The sequence below is a fragment of the Callorhinus ursinus genome, unplaced genomic scaffold (assembly GCF_003265705.2).
Source record: "Callorhinus ursinus isolate GAN/ISIS: 27379988/994484 unplaced genomic scaffold, GSC_fseal_2.0 scaffold20, whole genome shotgun sequence".
Lineage (NCBI taxonomy): Eukaryota > Metazoa > Chordata > Mammalia > Carnivora > Otariidae > Callorhinus > Callorhinus ursinus.
In genome coordinates, this window is record NW_027397082.1 from 31,196,537 (window position 1) to 31,216,763 (window position 20,227).

General features: G+C 41.8%; 1 protein-coding gene across 5 annotated transcripts in view; it reads right to left on the reverse strand.

Moving 5' to 3' along the window:
- The window catches only part of LOC112830562 (WASH complex subunit 2-like), a 51,542-nt gene that overhangs the window by 12,626 nt on the left and 18,689 nt on the right, over positions 1-20,227 (reverse strand). For all 5 annotated transcript variants that reach the window (XM_025880464.2, XM_073904494.1, XM_025880463.2 and 2 more), the window contains 11 exons: positions 19,839-19,957; positions 19,327-19,384; positions 18,082-18,141; positions 17,501-17,689; positions 14,830-14,957; positions 13,106-13,192; positions 10,252-10,353; positions 8,405-8,533; positions 7,390-7,553; positions 5,906-6,008; positions 1,700-1,855 (listed from right to left, as the gene is read on the reverse strand). In XM_025880464.2, the coding sequence (XP_025736249.1) occupies positions 1,700-1,855; positions 5,906-6,008; positions 7,390-7,553; positions 8,405-8,533; positions 10,252-10,353; positions 13,106-13,192; positions 14,830-14,957; positions 17,501-17,689; positions 18,082-18,141; positions 19,327-19,384; positions 19,839-19,957 (1,295 nt within the window). The remainder of the gene's footprint in view (positions 1-1,699; positions 1,856-5,905; positions 6,009-7,389; positions 7,554-8,404; positions 8,534-10,251; positions 10,354-13,105; positions 13,193-14,829; positions 14,958-17,500; positions 17,690-18,081; positions 18,142-19,326; positions 19,385-19,838; positions 19,958-20,227) is intronic.

A 20,227-nucleotide genomic window follows, 5' to 3' on the forward strand; every position in this document is an offset into this window, starting at 1 on the left:
CAATTAAAAGAATCACTAAAATGAGCCTAAAATATTTATTCGCTCAACAAGTTCCACATTTCAAGTAAGAGACCACTGATTTTTTTTAAAAGATTTTATTTATTTGAGAGAGAAAGAATGAGAGAGAGAGAGAGAGAGAGAGAGAGAGAGAGAGAGCAAGCACATGAGAGGGGGAAGGGTCAGAGGGAGAAGCAGACTCCCCGCTGAGCAGGGAGCCCAATGCGGGACTCGATCCCGAGACTCCAGGATCATGACCTGAGCCGAAAGCAGTCACTTAACCAACTGAGCCACCTAGGCACCCCAAGAAACCACTGATTTTAAGAACCACTATTACTGTATGAACCACTAAGAAAAAAACAACTCCCAATTAAACATGCCACTGACTGTGAAGTACATCTTAATTTCAAAGTGATCAAACTGTGGAAAATATGCTTCTTTGAAGAAAGAGGTAATTTAGAAGTGCCTACTATGTGGGAGGTAATATGCTAAGTACTACAGATATCATGGTAAGCCAAAGAAACATGGCCCCGGTCCTCAAGGAGCTTATACTCAAGACAGAGGCGGCAGTGCAACAAGCAGCTGGACTTCCGGCTGACTGGGGTAACTCAGGGGCTACGGGAACACAGGAAAGGTCCACACAGAAACCAGAGGTAGAGAATGTCATACAACGTCTCAGGTACAAATAAAATATTTGTTATCACTGCAGCTCTAAGGAGCTTCAACAGGAAAAGTGTACGTGATATTCTTCAGCTAGGCCCTGAAAAAGAGATTAAATGTGAACAGCTGAACATGCAGAGAACAAGAAAAGTTAGGGAAAAAAAAGAAAAGGTAGGGGCTCCAGGGTGGCTCAGGCAGTTAAGCGTCTGCCTTTGGCTCAGGTCATGATCCTGGAGTCCTGGGATCAAGTCCCGCATCGGGCTCCTTGCTCAGCGGGGAGTCTGCTTCTCCCTCTCCCTTTGCCGCTCACTCTCTCTCTCTCTCTCTCAAATAAATACATCTTTAAAAAAAAAAAAGAAAGAAAGAAAAAGAAAAAATATACAGACACCGAAGGCCATCACAGACCCCCAGTTGCAGCCAGCAGCCTTGTCTATAGGCTCCTGCAGATGATAGACCACCCAGGAGAAGACAGCAAATGTTTTAGAAGACAGAGAAACTTTACTCTCTAATTAACAGCGAATGTCAACTAAATGTAAAAGAACAGGAAATTAAGTTTTTTTTTTCTTTTTAGGAAATTAAGATCTTAAAACAGTCATTTTAATTCAAGTACAGGTAGAAGCAGAAGAGAACCAAGGGCAGCAGGAATACTACAAAGGGAACACGTCAGAAAGAGCAGACACGCAGAGAGAAAGCCAAAATGAAAACTAAGATGGGGGAGAACACCCTGGTGAGAGAAAGACAAAACAGACATGGACACAAGATGACAGAGTGCAAACAGGAGAAAGTCACAGCACTGTGTACACCTGTGCCTCGAAATGAGCCTGAACGGCGAGAACAGTGGTGAAGATTTCCCTGAATGGTGGCATCAGATTTTCTTCACGCTTCTCAGTGTTTTCAAAGTTGTCAACAAATTATTTGAAACATTTATTTTCTGAGGTAGAAAAAGGTAAGGGTGTGTGCATTTGTGTGTGTACGGGTGTCTGTGTTTTACAAGACATGAGAAACAAACGTATCAGAATGGACACACACAAAAAAAGTCTACCTTTTCTGACTCCTCAACCACACGAGTGCTCCCCAGTTCTGACGGTGCTTTGGCGCCCTCAACGTTCTTATCCACAGGTTTCACTCCAAATGGTGCCTCCTTCTCTTCTTCATCGCTGAACAGCAAAGGTGGTACCTCGGGGACAGGCTCTTTTTTCTACCAAAAGAAGAGTAGATGACACCCTTAAAAACAAAAGTGTGCCTGATAAGCATGGCAATGTCTAGAACAAGGCGAAACCACAGTCCTCGAGTTAGCGAGACGTGGGGAGAGAGAGTGGACAGTGAAGGGGGCACAAACAGGGTGAAGGAATAAACACCACCCCCTCAGACCCGCAGACACAGCGCTTCACAACTTCAGCCACTACAACACCTGCACATGTCTCTGTTCACTTCACAGACACTGCCATCGCCCAGACCCTGACCTCTGCCACCCAGAGAGCTACTAGTCTCTCCTCTCTGCCTCCCTCCTCACATTTCAGCTCAATGATGTCATCCAGAGCTGCCCTGCTAAAATAAAATACCCACCAGACTACTTCATCTCCCACCTGCCTGCACTGTTTGCATTAAGCAAATACTACACATGACAGTCAACTGACACTTCATTTTCTCTCTTTATCCATCTGCATCCTATCAGTCCTCACTACTCCTTATACCTACTATAACTCTCACACTTCCATGCTTGCTCCTGTCAGTAGAAGCAAATCCTCATCTTTCAAACACAGCCCAGCTCGAGGTCACCCATAAAGGTTTCCCTGTTCTCCCTCTTTAGTAAGTTATCAGTTGCTACATTGATAAGATTATTTATCCCTCTACCTAGCCTTTACTTCACTAGCTTCCTAATTTACATTAATAGCTATTATGTATCTGTCCATTCACCTGAAAGGATCATATATTTCCACAGCCAGTCATGGTGCTTTCTACCAAGAAGGTGGTCAACGCAAGTTTGCGAGCACTTTGTCCCATCTCCCACCTGTTCCTAACGTGGGAGGCAGGGATTTCAGAGATTAGAAAACTGAGGTTATGTGCCTTGTCTACAGTTACTGTCATCCTTCGGGCAAAGGATTGATCAAAAATTCTTGAGAAAAAACTATAACTCCGTCATACCAACTAGACTAGATGGTATGAGGAAGTAAGCTCTGAAGAAATACCTAAATCAAGTTAGGAAGACAGACCTGGGGAATCAAAGAACCCTACTAACTATGACAGAATGAAGTAAAAATAGGGCAAGATGTTTGGTTACTGTTAGGCAGAGGTTCTCAAAATGCATAATCATTTGAACCTGAAATAAAAGACTGGAAACCCAAAAAAACAGTTTCAAAAGAGATAAGGCAATACTGAAATGATTAAAGGAAAAAAATTTTGTGGAATGTGCTCATCTCACTGAGAACTACATATAACTTCGATGCAACTCAGTCAGGGTGAGAAACTAGACTTAAATATGGTTCCTTAAACCAATAAAAATGCCACCCAAGCTTTTGGCTGTAAATGTTCCTAAAGATAAGCTGACTTCATCTTCATCATGAAATTAATTTCACTGATAGGTTTTTAACAGAGTCACATCTAACTTTAAAATATTCTAGGATCTCTAAACAAAAAATATCTTTTATATACTGTTGTCCAAGGGTGCTTATATTTCACAAATGGTAAAATTCTGTGTAGTTTGTTCAGCTACTTAAGATGTTGATCTTTGATCTTCTGTCTCATTTAACAATCATAATTACTACAGGTAGAAAGAAGTTTTCCATTTCCAAAACCTTTAAAATTTATTAAATTATTGCTCATTTATCCAGGGTCCAAGTTATTATTTATAATCTACAAAGAAAAACCACTCAGATCTCCTGACTCGTTTAACCACGGAGCCACCTGATGTCTTCTTCAGGGAGATGCAAGGATGGGTGATTCAAGGAGATTAGGAGCACCTCAGAAGTAGCAGTAGGGAGGGCAGCACACTCCGCCCAATGCTGAAAGCTTCTGGTACAAGTTGTGCAAACCCACTTAATGGGAATGTGGTGGGAAAAAAGTCCCTAGATCATCAACTGACATGTGCCTGGTCTGGGAAGCTGTCACAGGACAAGTTAACATTTGTCTTATGTCTGAAAATATGACTATTTCCAGGTCAGGGAGACAACAAGGTCCTCTGGAGTACTGTGGGACAGGATGAGTCACCTCGAGCACAAGGTGAGTGAGGGTGGAAAAGAGGAGTGCACCTCAAACAAGATTACAGATGGCATGGGAGGCCCAGCTAAAGCATTTGTGACAAGGACAAGACGAGACCGGGCTGCTAGAAACAGAACAAGGACAACAGCAAGGAGAGATGAAAGGAAGGAGCATTCGTGGAGAGGCAAGATATAATCCATTATCTCAAGTCAAGGCTAAAGATGACAAGGCAGTAGGGATGGGAAGAAACATCCCTAATAAACTAGCAGGAAACAGTGATGATTATTCCATCTAAGGCAAAGTCAGTTACACGTGTCCTGGAACGAGAGTGGTGAAAAAGAACGACTGAAGCTTATGGAAATGAAAAACATGCTGCAGGACAAGAAAAAAGATACATAAAAATATATCTATAACATGCTCTCATTTAAATAAAACAGACATGGGGCGCCTGGAAACAGGCCTGAAAGGGCTGGTAACACACTGTTACCAATGATTACTCTGGGAGGAGCGTTAGGGCTTTGTATTCTCTATGCACATTCTAAAACTTTTTAAAGAAGGCATCCACATATTACTGCATAATTTAAAATAAACTTTAAACAAAAAATATTTAGGAGGTATGGAAGAATCAACAATCAGCCTCTAGAAAACAGGAAGCTCCAGGCTCCTCTCTGGCCATCTCTCTCCTTCCCCGTACCTGGGACGGTATCAGGGACGTGGTCCCCCATCACCATGATGGGAGGAGGAGGGTCTTCTGCATCAAGCATGAGTGGAGGAGGTGCCATGGTGGCTGATCCCACATGGGAGGAGTCCCAGGGTCTCATCCCTTCTTCTATGTCTTGCATGTCTTTTTGCCTCTGTCACATGCCAAATTCGAATGGCCTGAAGTTGGGAGCTGAAGGCCTGACAGCAGGCTGGGAGTTGGCTTGATTCTTGGCCTTCCAGGCTAACCCAAGTCAGATAAAGGATGTCTCCATGGGGTCTAGCCTAAAAAGTTATACCTTTCCCTTTGGAGCTGTTAGCAACTGCCAGATGGCAGTAAAATAGTGCTTGGCCTCACTTTGTTTTCTGTGCACATGCTCACATATACTCAACTAAGGGAAGGTGTTGGGGAGGGATGAATGACAGGCCAGAGCAGGAGTCCAAGAAGCCTGGGTTCCCTGGACAAATATTATCATAATCCCACCTTCCTATCATTCTTTAATACTCCTTTTTGATATAACTATCATCAAGATTGGCTAGATTTTTTAGCTTAGGTGATTGTGGTAGTGACGTCACTTAGATGTAATCACTGGAATCATTTACACCAGATAGCCACGATGGACCTTTTCTTATCACGTCCTTTAATTTTTAAAAGAAATTTATTCTAAAAACCATAAGATTTATCTGAACTGTGTATACAGTTCAGTAGTGTTACGAATATTCACATTGTTATGCAACCAATCTCCAGAATTTTTCCATCTTGCAAAACTGAAACTCTGTACTCATTAAGACCCCCCATTCCCTCTCCCCCCAGCCCCCGGCAACCATGATTCTACTTTCAGTTTCTACGAAGTTAAATCCTCCAGGTACCTCATGTAATTGGACTCCTATACTGCCTCATTTCACTCAATGTGAAGTCTTCAAGGTCCATCCATGTTGTAGCATGTGCCAGAATTTCCTTCCCTTTTACTGTCTGGCTATTAACATAAACCAGGACCAAAGTGTTAGTACTTGAAACGTGCTCCTAAAAGGAACAATGTGTGCTTTACTGGCGTGGTCTAATGTTGGCACGGTTCCATGTGGCTACAGCTGAGCCTGGTAACCCCAGCAACACTCTCCCTGAGGCTCCAGAGACCTACCCCTGAAAGGAACCCCTCACTCCACGCTTTGCACTTGTGCTTCATCTGTAAAATACCACGAACTAGAAGATCTCTTTCTAGAACTAGGCAAATGGGTTTTCCCACTGGACTCAGCCTCCAAGGTCAGGTTTTAGGAGCTGATTCAGGGAAGTATCACTATTCATGTAACAGCAGCTCAAGGATACTTCCTGGACCTAGGAGGTTAAGAATACCGTTGTTGTAGGAGGAATAGATGCAGGAGGAGAGCCAAAGAGAGAGCTTCCACTATCAGCATCGTCTTCAAAGAGGAGTGACACTCTCTGGGTCTTCTTTTGGCTATACAATCAAGCAAAAGGTCAAATTAAAGGCATGTTTCTGAGAGTGACAGGGAAATTAATTACAGTCATGCTGTAATGACAGGCACAAACCAGGGCTGTCCAGGCAAGCCGGGACATGTGAGTGCCCTGCTCACAAGGCAGTATTTCACAACTTTGTTAGAGTCACAGCTCTTCTTTTTTTAGAATGGTCTTGAGATATAATTTACATACCATAAAATTTACCCTTTTACAATATATTATGCAATTCACTGGTTTTCAGTATAGAGTTGTTTAACTATCACCACAATGTAACTTCACAATATTTCCATCAACCCAGAATGAAACCCCAGGACTGTTAAAGGTCACTCCCAATTCTCCTTGCCCCTCAGCCCAGGGAAACACTAATTTACTTTCTGTCTCTATAGATTTCTCTCTTCTGGATTATTATATACAAATGGAACGATACATGTGATCCTCTGTAACTGGCTGCTTTCAGTTAACACAATATTTAAGGTTCATCCATGTGGTAGCATGTACCAGTATTTTATTTTATTCCTTCTTATTGCTGAGTTAATAGTCCATTGTATGGATATAACACATTTTCTTTATCCTGTCTTCGGTTGACAGGACGTTTGGTTTGTTTCCACTCTTTGGCTACTATGAATAATGCTACGATGAACATTCATATACAAGTTTTTGGGTGGACATATTTTCATTTCTCTTGAGCATCTACCTAAGAGTAAAATTAAGTCATATGGTAACTCCATATGTTTAACTTTTTAAGGAACTACTGGCCTGTTTTCCAAAGTGGCACCATTTTACATTGCCACCAGCATTGTTCTTCCATGTGCTCTCCTACACTTGGCTACTGTCTGTAGAAGCAGCATGTTACACCACCAACACGGCCAATGTGCAGTCTACAAAATACCCTATGGGCTTTAGTCCAAGTATTCATGTGGGGAAGCACCCAGATCAGCTAAAAGTTACCAGCCACTGGTGTGACAGCACAGCCCTGCACAGAACCATCCTCCTAATAGGATGTTTCTCAACGCTGAGAAGATTTCCATACAAATGAGAAACCTAAATAACTCAAACCAAACTTTATGTTCTATAGGGTATCCCAGAAGAAAAACCAAAAAGGTAACAAACTGCACTTAAAAATCCCTAGCAAAGAAAAATATAAGTAGAAGAAATTAGATAAATCCACGAAGAAAAACATTTCCCAGCATTGGGGGGAAGAAATATCTTACAAGTGAAAATCAAAGACGTTCTCCCTCATATGACTACTAAGTAAGGAATGATTATCACGTCACCCCAAGTAACTGACATCTTACGAATCAAATACCTTTACTTATTACCACAGACACTGGTTAAGTGATTTTTCACAATGACTGTCTCACCTGTCTTTAGCAACAGCAAACAGATCATCTTCATCATCCTCCTCAAAGAGACTGGTCTTTTGCACAGCCTTGGCCTCCTGCTCCTGAGTGGCGCCAGAGTCCCTAAGTTTAGACCTATTTTCAGATGCTGAGTTCGTCTGTGAATCAGTAATATTCCACTGGTCCTTAAAATATAAAATATATATTAAAATCCTGTGGTAATTCAGACTAAGGAACCTGGAAGTAAATTTCCCTAAATATTATTCCTGCATTAAAATAACTGTTTTTCTTTATTTTAACATTGTAGGCAAGGGAGAACTACCACTAACAATGTTAGAAAGAAAAAAAATGGAAAATCCATCAAAAATTCAAACGTTTGAATATAAAAAGCAAATTATGTTGTATCATTGTAAGTTGTTTCCAATAAAAAAACATTAATATGTCTACAATATCTCCATCCACATCATGCCTTCATAACTTGCCTACAATGTTAAAATAAAGAAAAACAATTATTTTAAAGCAGGAAGATTTTAATGCTCAGGGTTTGTAATGTCATCATATTTAAGGTCTTTTTCTGTACAATTAGATCAGCAGCTAAACCATATTCACTATTAGTTCTGCTAATTTGCATCTAGATAGCAAATAAAAATATTTATGTTAAGACTCAAAAAAAAGGAGTTAAACTTGCACAGGATATTTCTACCATGTCTAGCTACAGTTCTTGACTAATGAAACTATTAATAATCATTTAACAATATAGTCCTAACTCATTTGAATTGGCATATATTATAATTTGAGAGGCATACTTATTTTATTCTCAACCGTTCTGAAAACATTAATCTTTAAGTTAATATACTATACTAAATATCCTTCTTCCAGAAAAAAAAAAAAAAGTTTTGTGAACATAGTCTTCGGGGACTAAATTTCACCAGATATAAAACATTAGGTAGAAAAAAGAAAATGTTTAGAATAGTTGTAACTCTTAAATCCCATCAAACAACCTCTTGCTCTTCTCCAGGAGAAATTTTCAACCCACCTCCTCATCACTGCTGAACAAGGTAGATGCTTTCTTTCTGGAGGGCTCAGATGGTTTTGCTTTTTCTTGGCTCTGAGTTAGAAGAGATAATGACTGCTTCTTAGCAGCTGTTGCACCAAAAAGATTATCCTAGAAAAACAAATGGCAGAAGAGTATGACAACTTCATATGCATAAAATGAAAAATAAGACAATCTTCCACGTCAAATTGTTAAAGAATAAGTCTCTGGTCAAGTACAGAATATATACAATACCTTAAGGGGAAAAAAAAATCACAAAATGTCGGTAAATTCCACTTCTCTTACGTAGAACCCTAAGACAATAGTCTATAATCTTCTCTAACTGTATTCTCCCTCCACAGAAGGGAAACAGACCACATGGAACTCAAAAGCAAAACACGTGGGAGGGAGCGGGAGGCCAAGGTCACAGAAGTAAGAGGAAACCTGGCCCCACTCAGGCCTGCTGTGGGTGGGCCCTCCATGCACATCAGCAAGAGCAGTCCAGCCTGTGTGACAGCCAACAACTTGCACACCTTTCTATGTCTTAGAAACCAAAGCAATGAATTAAGAGAGAGAAATTGGGAGCTTTCTCCACTCTCTCTCACCTACAAAATACACACACCTGGGACAGAGGGAAGGAATGACTTGTGTTTTCTGGTTAGTTTTAAAGAGACATACAAACATAAGCAATAGTTTACTAAATAAAATCACTGGCCTACTAAAGAGCTGATTCTCATAGGTTCAATGTCATATTTTGATTTGTGTATAGTCAAGCATTCCAAAAGTTATCTATTATTTTCATTAAGGTAATAGAAACAAAATCATAAGAGGGCCTGAACCCAACCAAGTTAGACAGAAAAACACTCTTAACAATATACTACAGCAGGTGAATAGTCCTGAAATGTAAAGTTTCGATAAAAGGAGCCTTTAAGCAAAGTGTGGGAAGGTAGGAAAGGCCATGAGAAAAATGAACTGGTATCTGATGGAGATTCTAATGACAACAGTGAACATTTCCTATGCACTTACTATGTGCCAGGCACAGTGCCAAGAGCTGTACATGAGTTGTTCCAGCTATCACAATGACTCTACATCCTATTAAGCCATGTAAGATTTGGGAAGTTTAAGTTATTTGCCCAAGGTCCCTGATTTGCAAGTGAATGCAGGGGTCTGGTGCCAAAGCCCATGAGCTTGGCCACTGAACAGTACTGCATAAGAGGAAAGGTTTGGTTTGTCTTCTCTCTTATTTCCTTCCCCCACTTTGCTCTCTCATCCAGGGTAGGAAAGAAAAACAAGGTGAGGACGTGGCTGTCTTCTATTTGCACTTTATCCAAGACATTCTTATAGGTCATTGGGCATAATAAAGATCCATCCTCCGAGATGTATTTCTTAAAGGCAGATTTTTAAAATGACCTCTACAAAGCCTTCCATAAGAGCTGGGTCAAGAATCTAATGTCCATGGGGCACCTGGGTGGCTCAGTCGGTTAAGTGTCTGCCTTCAGCTCAGGTCATGATCCAGGGTCCTGATATCGAGCCCCACAGTGGGCTCCTGCTCAGCCAGGAATCTGCTTCTCCCTCTCCTGCCGCTTGTGCTCCCTCTTTCTCTCTCTCTCAAATAAATAAAATCTTTAAAAAAATAACAATAATTTAATATCCTGCCCATTGTACAGCTAGGAGTCAAGGAAGAAGTCAGAGAAAAAAACTAAAATATTTTTGTTATATAAGCATCAGGTAGTTTAACTGCCTCTCATTACCTTGTTCTACTATATGCACCTCTGACTATAAAGCTAATCAGCAATGGTTTTCTACTCATCAAAAACTTATTTATCTTGCACTGCAATAACACTGTTTACCTCTTCATCTTCGTCATCAAAAAGTGAGACCGATGTGGGGAGTTTGCTAGGCAGGAGAGATGCATCTTTTGACTTATTCACATTTTGAGAGGAAAACAAATCCTGTTGGATCAAGATTAAAGTTTGTGGTTAACATGACAGATTAGCTTTTAAAGTATCAGTTAAATATAAAACATTGAAGACTATGACATGATGGCTGCATGAGTCTAGGTCTCTTTGTGAGAGGGAAGCTGGCTGAGAAGACTCGTCAGTTTGTCCTAGCGGGTGCAGCACGGACATCCACGTGTGAGAAGGAAGAGGCCCACGTGGAACTCCAGGTGGCTTCACTGGAACTCTGAGGTTTGTAAACTCCCACGTGGACATTTTCCAATAGATCTCTTATCATGCTAAAAAGTAAGAGTAACTTCCTTTTTTTGTCCAAAGAATCGGAATTAAACAGATTGAATAATGGAAGTAGAGCCTGGATTCTCAAATTACTGCATCTATGACTCTGTTTTATTTACTAAGACCCTCCTCCTCTCCCCTTATAAAAGTATGATACTATTTCTTCCAAATAAATGTGAATTCGGATTTTATTTAAAACATCTGGTATTCTATCTGAACTGTAGCTAAGAGATGTTGCAAAAGATCTAGCAGACTCTGAAGAAACTAAAAATGCGAGAGTGTCAGCCTATAATGCAAATTGAACTGCATGAACTAGAAACATAAAAATAGGACACCTATTCCCTTAGGACAGAAATGTCAATAGCCAAGGGCCAGACAATTAAATAGGACAGGAACACAGTTACTGAGACCTCTCTGGATAATTTCTTCCTATTATGGCATCAGTGCCTACTCTCAAACACAGACCTAATGAATTCATTAACTGAGAAGAGCGCTTCTCAGCCCAGTGGATTCGCCGGGACCCCATGGAGTCCCAGGGGTCCGCTGAGGTAAAGAGGCCACATAGAGGGAGCTACGGGCTCCCATGCCTCTCTGCATTTTACACACTGGCAAGATTTCACTTACAGAAAGATTTGTTTCACTTTTCCTTGCCTAAGCACCCCGACAGCATCCAATAAAAACAATCTAGGACAATGCACACAGGACAAAGCCTTTGGTGGTGGCTGTGAAATCTGTCTGCAAATTCTTATACACTCCCACCATCAAGAAGTAGAGTCTGCATCCCTGCCCTGGAATCTTGGCAGGCCTCTGGGACTACCTCGACCATGATGACTTCCGAGGCTACGTTACAAACGCAATATAGCCTCTGCACAGCTCTCTGGGGAATCTCACGTTGAAGCCCTGCTTCAAGAACCCACCTTCCCTGCAGCTGCCATGCTGGGAGACGGCAAAAAGATGGAGAGGGGTGCCCCCAAAGCCCCAGCTATTTGAGTCTTTCCATCCAGCTACCGGACACTGGAGTGAGAGGATTCTCAGCCCAGCCACCTTCAGACTAGAACCACAGGACAGACCGTAACTGACAAGTGCCTGGCTGAACCCAGTCCAGTTCTAGAATCATAAGAGATAATAAAACTTACTGGTGTTTGAAGCCACTAAGTTCGGGAGTGATTTATTTCACAGTAACATGGTACTGAAACACCTTTTAAGTCACTGAAATTGATCACATTTTTTTTTCATGTAGTCAACAACTGTTATTGGCTTATTAAGTGCCAAGCACTAGCCTAAGTGTTAGAGGTATGAGGAGGAAACAAAACGTCCTGCCCTCACGGAGCTTATTCTAGTTGGGACGCAGATAATGAACAAGTACACATGAAAAGTCACATGGCAACACATATCGTGGGGAACAACAGAGCAGAAGAGAAGGCAAGGAGTGCAGTGTGGCGAGTGCTAGCGGGCTGGCAGTCATGCAAAGGATCGTCAGGGGAAGCCTCAAAGAAACTGTAAAAAGGAAGCAAGGCATCCAGATTCTGGGAAGAGCACTCCCAGAAGGCAGGAGTCAGTGCGGGTGTGCTTGAGGATGAGGAAGCCAGGAGCGTGGGATGAGACCAGAGTGCGAGGCCCCACCATGCTGTGCTCATGTGTCCAGGAGTTTGGCTTAACTGGAGTTGGGTTAATTCCTATCTTCTGTACACTGGCCGTCAATGAAATATAAGCCTCACGGGTTTTATTTACATCAATGGCAATCACTCCACTTCCAAAGAGTTGTACGTCCATCCTGGCTGTTAGTGCAAAGTAACCAAAAAAGCTTAATCCAGAGTTCACAATTTCTTGAAATTACATGTAAATTTCTGCCATGTCCATATATTTTTCTGTGAAGGAGATTTCTGACTGCCTGTTATATTCTCAGACAGGTCTCTGATCCCCTAAAGGCCCAACCTGAGATCAATTCTGAAAGGACCTCAGCCTGGGAGAGTCAGATAAAGCAGTGACACTTCTGAGAGAGGTGCTGTCCCACTGGAAAGATGCTTCCAGACAGGAACCTCCAAGGACCGTGGCTGTCTGCAAGCACCGCCAGCCCACAAACCGTTACTGGCCACAAGATAAAAGGCTATGCCAGAATACATCCCATACGGCACTAAGCCCATTATTCAATGAGACTGCTGAAAAAGGAAACAGCGTGTTGATTTCTGTTCTGGTACAAGCACCTCACTGCATTGTGGATCAACAAAGAGCCTCAAATCTGAGCATCCTGAGAGAGTATTTTTCTCCCAGGAGATGCACTGGATTCAAACCCAACATGAAAATATTACTACACATACAGCTTTCTAAGCACATGTGTTCTCAAAACATTAATTTCAAAAAAAGAAGTATTTAATAAAAGGTCTTGTACCTCTACTGAAAAACCCTGATTTAGAAATATTTTGTCATATCCAAGGACTAGTTCCCAGAACTAAGAAAGAGAATTCCTTACCTCAGAGTCCTCTTCATCTGAAAATAAACCTTTCTGAGCTTTTGTTTCTTGCAAGAGTTTGGGATTTTTGCTGGAAGGAAGGGTAATCTTTGTTGGGAAGAAAAAACAAAAACAAAAAACTGAGGGTTAACAACCAAGATAACTGGAAATAAGGGTTTATTCAAACATTCATTTGGAAAACAGACTGAGTCTCTGCTAGGATAAGGCAGCAGGCCATGTGCCAGGGGAATAAAGATGCCGTGGACCTTAAATGTGTACAAAACATTGATGCAAAAGAAGAATCCTAAGAAAGAATTTAAAAACTGGTATAAGTTAGGAAAGAAGAAAGAAATAGTTCATCGATAAAGTAAATTTCTCAGGACAGACAACGCCTGGACACAGGAGATGGTACAAACAAGGAAACTCCAGGCAGAGGGAACCGCATGAGAAGAGAAAAACAAGTTAAGCCAGAGGGCACATCTGGTGGATCAGGGTATTCTACGCAAATGGGACGTGTATACCTGGAGCCAGCACAGGAAGGTGAGCTACCCCTAGGAGCCTGCCAGGTTCTGAATGCTGGGACATAGGTGGCTGGCAGTGGGAAGGTCAGGGTTTTTTAAGATTTTATTTATTTATTTGACAGAGAGACAGCGAGAGAGGGAACACAAGCAGGGGGAGTGGGAGAGGGAGAAGCAGGCTTCCCACTGAGCAGGGAGCCCCATGTGGGACTCGATCCCAGGACCCTGGGATCATGACCTGAGCCGAAGGCAGACGCTTAACAACTGAGCCACCCAGGTGCCCATGGTCAGAGTTTCATAGAAAGGACACACAAGAGGTTCTTTAGAAAGAGGATGATCAGGGCACCTGGCTGGCTCAATTGGAAGAGCACGCAACTCTTGATCTCAGGGTCATGAGTTCGAGCCCCATACCAGGTATAAAAATTACTAAATAAATAATTAGGGGAGCCTGGGTGGCTCAGTCAGTTAAGCATCCAGCTCTTGATTTGGGCTCAGGTCATGATCTCAGGGTCCTGGGATCAAGCCCTGTGTCAGGCTCCATGCTTAGGGGGTGTCTACTTGAGATTCTCTCTCTCCTTCTCCCTCTGCCCCACCCCCTCATGCTCATGTGTGAACAGGCTCTCTCTATAAAATAATCTTTAAATAAGTAAACAAACTTAAAAAAGAGAGAGAGAGAAAAAGAGTGGCTGAAGCTATGCAGGATACCAGGGAAAGGGAGAGCAGCCAGAAGAGCTCCAGTGCCGACGCAGATGCATCCTGCTGGCTAAATACAGCTTCAATGAAAACAAACAAACAAACAAAAACGGTGCTAATGGTTTATAAGAGGTTGAACAGAGAATCCATGATCCTATGGTGGTAACTTCAAAAGCAGGAAAGAAAGAGAAAAGAAAGCTCTTTGGTTCTGTTTGGAAGAATGTTAGCTAATGTAGAAGAAATGAAAGAACTGGAAAAACATTCTTTTGTACCCCTTAACATGATAACTGGTTCAGGAACAGATCACCAATGAAGGTAAAAACCACTAAGCAAGGCAAAAGCCAACAACTGCTCCATCTAGGTGGTAGGTATTTGGGTGTTCACTGTATTCTTCTTTCACCTTGCTTGATTAAAGTTCTTCACCATACACCTGAAAGGAAACACCACTTCCCTCTGGGTTCCAGACAAATTAACAAGATGCCCCAAATCAACACTTAACAAGACTTCACTATGTTAAGTTTCCTTCCTGCTCACCTTTTTCTCTGCCCTTGCTTTATTTTCATCCGTCTGATTCACAGTGGCTTCTGGCAAACCAGCTGCTTTTTCTTGGAACAGATCTCCTTCCTCATCATCAAAGATATTGGCAGTGGATTTGACTTTGTCTTTAGAAAAGATACCACAGCAGAAAATTTAGGATACTAAACTCAAAACTCCCACCACTAAATTCATGCATTAAAAAATTCTTCCCCCCCCCAAGGAATAGAAAAAGAATATTATTTTTTGATTAGTTATGAAACAGTATTAAGTTAGAATTTTTCAAAGAACACAAGAGCAGCTCAAATGAAACACAGGACCACCTGGCTCACACACTCATCCAAGCAGCAGAGTCCTAAGCTTAGACTAGCTTGGACTGGCATCAAAGGTAAATAGAGACCAAAGAAAGAAAGATCATTTAAGAAGCAACCACCCTAGGAATCTGAGAAGTGAGGATTGGCTCCTCCTTTTAAAAAGTCAAACTACTATCTTGCCATTTGCAACGACGTGGATGGAACTGGAGGGTGTTATACTGACTGAAATAAGTCAATCAGAGAAAGACATGTATCATATGACCTCACTGATATGAGGAATTCTTAATCTCAGGAAACAAACTGAGGGTTGCTGGAGTGGTGGGGGGTGGGAGGGATGGGGTGGCTGGGTGATAGACATTGGGGAGGGTATGTGCTATGGTGAGCGCTGTGAATTGTGCAAGACTGTTGAATCACAGATCTGTACTTCTGAAACAAATAATGCAACATATGTTAAGAAAAAAGAAAAAGAAGATAGCAGGAGGGGAAGAATGAAGGGGAGTAAGTCAGAGGGGGAGACGAACCATGAGAGACAATGGACTCTGAAAAACAAACTGAGGGTTCTAGAGGGGATGGGAGTGGGGGGATGGGTTAGCCTGGTGATGGGTATTAAAGAGGGCACATTCTGCGTGGGGCACTGGGTGTTATGCACAATGAATCATGGAACACTGCATCAAAAACTAATGATGTAATGTATGGTGATTAACAATAAAAAATTAAAAAAAAATAAAGCTGAATACGTGAAACCTGGACCAAAAAAAAAACAAAAACACAAAATCAGAAAAAAAAAAAAGTAAAACTACTGGGGTGACTGGGTGGCTCAGTCAGTAGAGTATGTGACTCTTGATCTCAGGGCTGTGAGTTCAAGCCCCATGTTAGGTATAGAGATTACTTAAAAATCTTTTTTAAAAAGTAATAAATAAAAATTAGAAGTCAAACTACAGAGACACAGAAAAGCAAATACTGAGATCTCCCCCATAACTCCACCTGCCCACCCAAACAAAACCGCTTTCAGGAACAGTTTAATACACACATATCTAATTCCCCCAAAAGATATACTGACATTCTCACTTGGGTGATTCACAAATAAGGCTATAAATGGTAACATAATTCTAATAATATTTATATGATTTATGTTTTTCACTTAATGTACCTAGAGAATCTTTCTCAAGTCAACATACATCGACTTCATCCTTTGTAACACTTCACCAAATTCCACTGAACAAGAGACCATAACTGACCCTAATGAGGAAGAGCAGGGCAGCTTCTGGCCTTTTACTACCATGAGCACTGCCGTGGGGAATGAGGTGTGTGTCACTGAAAGGAGGACGCCAACTTGTGAGCAACCCAGGACAGCAGCAGCTGTCAATGTATCTGATTCTAAATCAGTCCCCACCAGTACCCACTAGGCAAGGGGCCTCCCAGGCCAAGAGAGGCACCACCACCTTTATTCGCTGTCATTTCAGTTGGCCTAGATCTGAGTGCTTTATGCGTCCATTTGCATGCTTTCTAAAATAACTAGGTGATGATTTCCCTTGGGTTTCTGCTTCTATCCTTACTTCTCACATTTAGCACTGGAAAAGGAGCTTCTCACTGAATCCTGGTCCATCTAGTCTTCCGAAGAGTCCTCTTCTCCTGTCGCTGGAAATTGTGTGCACCTAGTAGTCTATCTAAAACACCAAGTGTTTTTCCACAGACCAGCCATCTCTGACCACCAGGGAGGCTGTTAGAAATGCACAGTCACAGGCCCCTCCCCACAACCGCCAGGGAATCTCAGTCTGCATTCTAACAAGAGTCCCAGGAGAGTCCTCCGGCACAGAAACGAACAACTAATTTAAGAAGAGTGACTTCATGAACATATGGGCTTAAATTTGAGGGGAGAAGAAAGGAGAGTGCCAAAGTGGCCAAGGGGCTGAAAACCCTGCCATATAAGAAAGGCCAAGGCTATGTGGGCTTTCTGGCACAGAGAAGAGAAGCTGGGAACTGAACAGCTAACAGTGGCATTCTGCTCATATGATTTACTAAGCGTTGCCAGAAGAAAGTGTGATTAAAACTTCCTCGGTAACTCCAAACATCACAATCAGAAATCTTTAGCAGGTATTACAGGGGAACAGATTTTAGCTCTCCACAGGGCAGATAATCGTAGTAATTAGTTTCCAAAAGCAGGAAAGATGGGTTCAGAAAACAGAGATCTCTAAGGCACTATGACTACGGAAGCCGAGATGACACTCTACGACGGGAATGCTTGAGGAAGGATCCTGTTACTGGAAGACAAAGAGAACTTGACAAGCTTTATGTCCTTTTCAGGTCAACATTCTCTCCTGGGCTCAATTCCCAGAAAAAGAGGCTGGAACAGGTACCTGTTTTGGAAGGTTTGCTGCAGGATGCCGTAAAAAAGTCATCGTCATCCTCATCATCAAAGAGGCCAGCAGGTGCTGGAGGGTACGGGCTTTTCCCTGGAGTGGGCTGTTCAGGCTTCTGTGGCTCCTTGGGCTTCTGGGGCTCCTTCAGTGATGGGACAGAGGTGGCACCAAACACATCAGTGTCCCCTGTGGGTGGAGGGACAGAACAGCCACAGCTATGAGCCAGTGTGGGTAGGTCTCCTGACTTTACAGGAAAAAAAAAAAAAAAGGACCACCCATCAAGAACATTTAGTTTCAGTCCATCCACAAAACACATTAACAGGACCCAGTAATCCCCATCCTGTACTGCTACAGAACATCCTACGATGCCAATCACCCGGTCACTAAAACACAAGAAAGTCCGAGACCACTAACTTCTAACAGAGTATGAACTAACACCAGTCAATGAGCTCTCCCCGTAGGCATTCGCTGCCCTCTGGAGCTCCTCCTACTCTCAGCGGGCACTTAGATGACAATTTAAAAAATGACAAAACAGTACTTATTTGGTTTTTAAAATAACAAACCCTAAGTCATGATACCTAAAAATACAGAAACAGCTCCCGCTGGGATTTTCTTTCCAGGTTTGGAGGATGAAGATACTAAAAACGAAAAAGAAAAAAATAACCACTTCAGAAAAGATGACTTTTCTTGTTAAATGTACCTTACTGAAATATGTACAACACAATACATAGCTAATCGGAGACCTTTTAAAGCTACTTTTTCCTAAAAGAGCCATTTTAAAACTCCTTAGCTTTAGCTTGGTCTTCTCTCTACCCTCAGTACTTTTTTCTTGGTACTAATATAATCTAAGCTGTGATTTCCATGAACGATTCCTCTGAGTCCAGTCAAACAGTAGCACTGGGGGGTGGGCTGGAGAGGCCAAGGAAGGGGTAAAGCACAGAAGGGAAGGAAAAGGCAGAGCCAGCAGGGCTCCTCAACAGTTGTGGCTCTACGCATTCCACCTGGAGAACAAACAAGTAGAAGCAAACAGCAAAAAATGTGAAATACCAACAACAAAAATGAAGACAGTAACAGTAAGGAGGGAAAGTAGCATCCACTGATGCCAAGAAATACAGTGCAGGAATGGCAGGACACCAAGCCAGCCAGCATCACAGCAAGTCCAAAATCTGATGACTGGTGGTCCAAGGAGACCGCTCACTTCAATTAACTAATTCCCAAATCCCAAGAACTACCACATACCTAAATGGAATAAAATTTGTCAAGTTTTTTTTTTCCTTTTTCGTGTGTGCTCCACAGATGATTCTGATTCACACCAGACTATGGAATTACTGGCCTTCAATTTATATGCAGAATTCTGAAAGTGCTTTTTTGAGTTAAACATGATTAAATTAAAACATCCTCAACACGGCTACAGAGTACTTTTCCTGTTTGACTTTTAATGAATTCTCTATTAAGAAAGAGACAAAGGAGGGCATGTGATGTAATGAGCACTGGGTATTATGTAAGACTGATGAATCACAGGCCTGTACCTCTGAAATCAGTAAGTATGTTAATTAATTAAATGTAAACTAAAAATGTTTAAAAAAATAAAAAATTTAAAAAAAGAGACAAAACTGTGATGTGGGTTTACAGATGGTATTTGTCTTTTCCAAGACATGAATCAGAGAAAATGAGCTGCTCTTAACTAGACCAAGGGAGCAAAACAGCTTCCTGCCTAACAAAGAAGCAAGGCTTGGGAACAGGGGTTCCATCCCCTACTGAGAAGTAAGCAGTTCTGGAATTCTGTTTGCGAACAAGAAGAGTCAGCCTCAATCCAAACTTACCTGCATTAATAGAGGTTCGAGCTTCCCGATCCTGAGGGGCTTCTGTGAAGAGGTCACTCTAGTTGCAATAAAGTACAGGACACGAAATTTCAAAAAAGCAAAGGAAAATGTAGCTGCATTTGAGGATTTCTAAAAAAAAGTACCTTGTAAAGTTTAAAGATCCATATTTACTGTTCTGCCAGAAATGTAGTTCCAAAGTGAAAACTATGGCAAAATCAGACCTTTAAATAGTTTACACCTATCCAGGAATTACAAACATGGAAGAAGACAACAGATAAAGTAAGAAACGACCGCCTGATCAAGTAAATTATTCACTATAAATACTCTCACATCCTCTCTCCACCTAACAAAGGGCATCAGGATACAGTATTTTCTCTTTGTGATCCTTAGTTCAAAATCTCCCAAAATATGGGAAAGTAAAAGCAACTTGCCACTAAGAAGCCATTTTTTCCCTACTAATTGTGGACCCATGACACAACTAGAGGGATCTTCGTGGATTACCATAGACTCACCTCCTCATCCTCATCATCGAAAAGTCCCTTCCCCCCACTGAACAGGCCACCTCGAGAGCCAAATGGGGAGAAATCTTCATCGGTCAGCTTGGGGGGTCCGAATAAATTGTCCTCTTCATCTAACAAGCAGAAAGGGAAATGTTTTAGAGGGAGACTTAAAGATGGGTTTGGAACTCAAATTTCCAGGGTTAGCCTTTACAACATCTCCAAGACTGGCATGGAGTGTATCTAACCATATGTAACAAGGAGTACTTGAGGGCCAGCAGTCCCAGGAATTTCAAACAAAATTCATTAAACAGTTCAATGAATCCCTTAAAAGGCTCTCTGGGTTCCCACCCTTAACTCTGTGAATGTCTGAAGCAAGGTGAATTCTGTAGGTGATCCCTTTC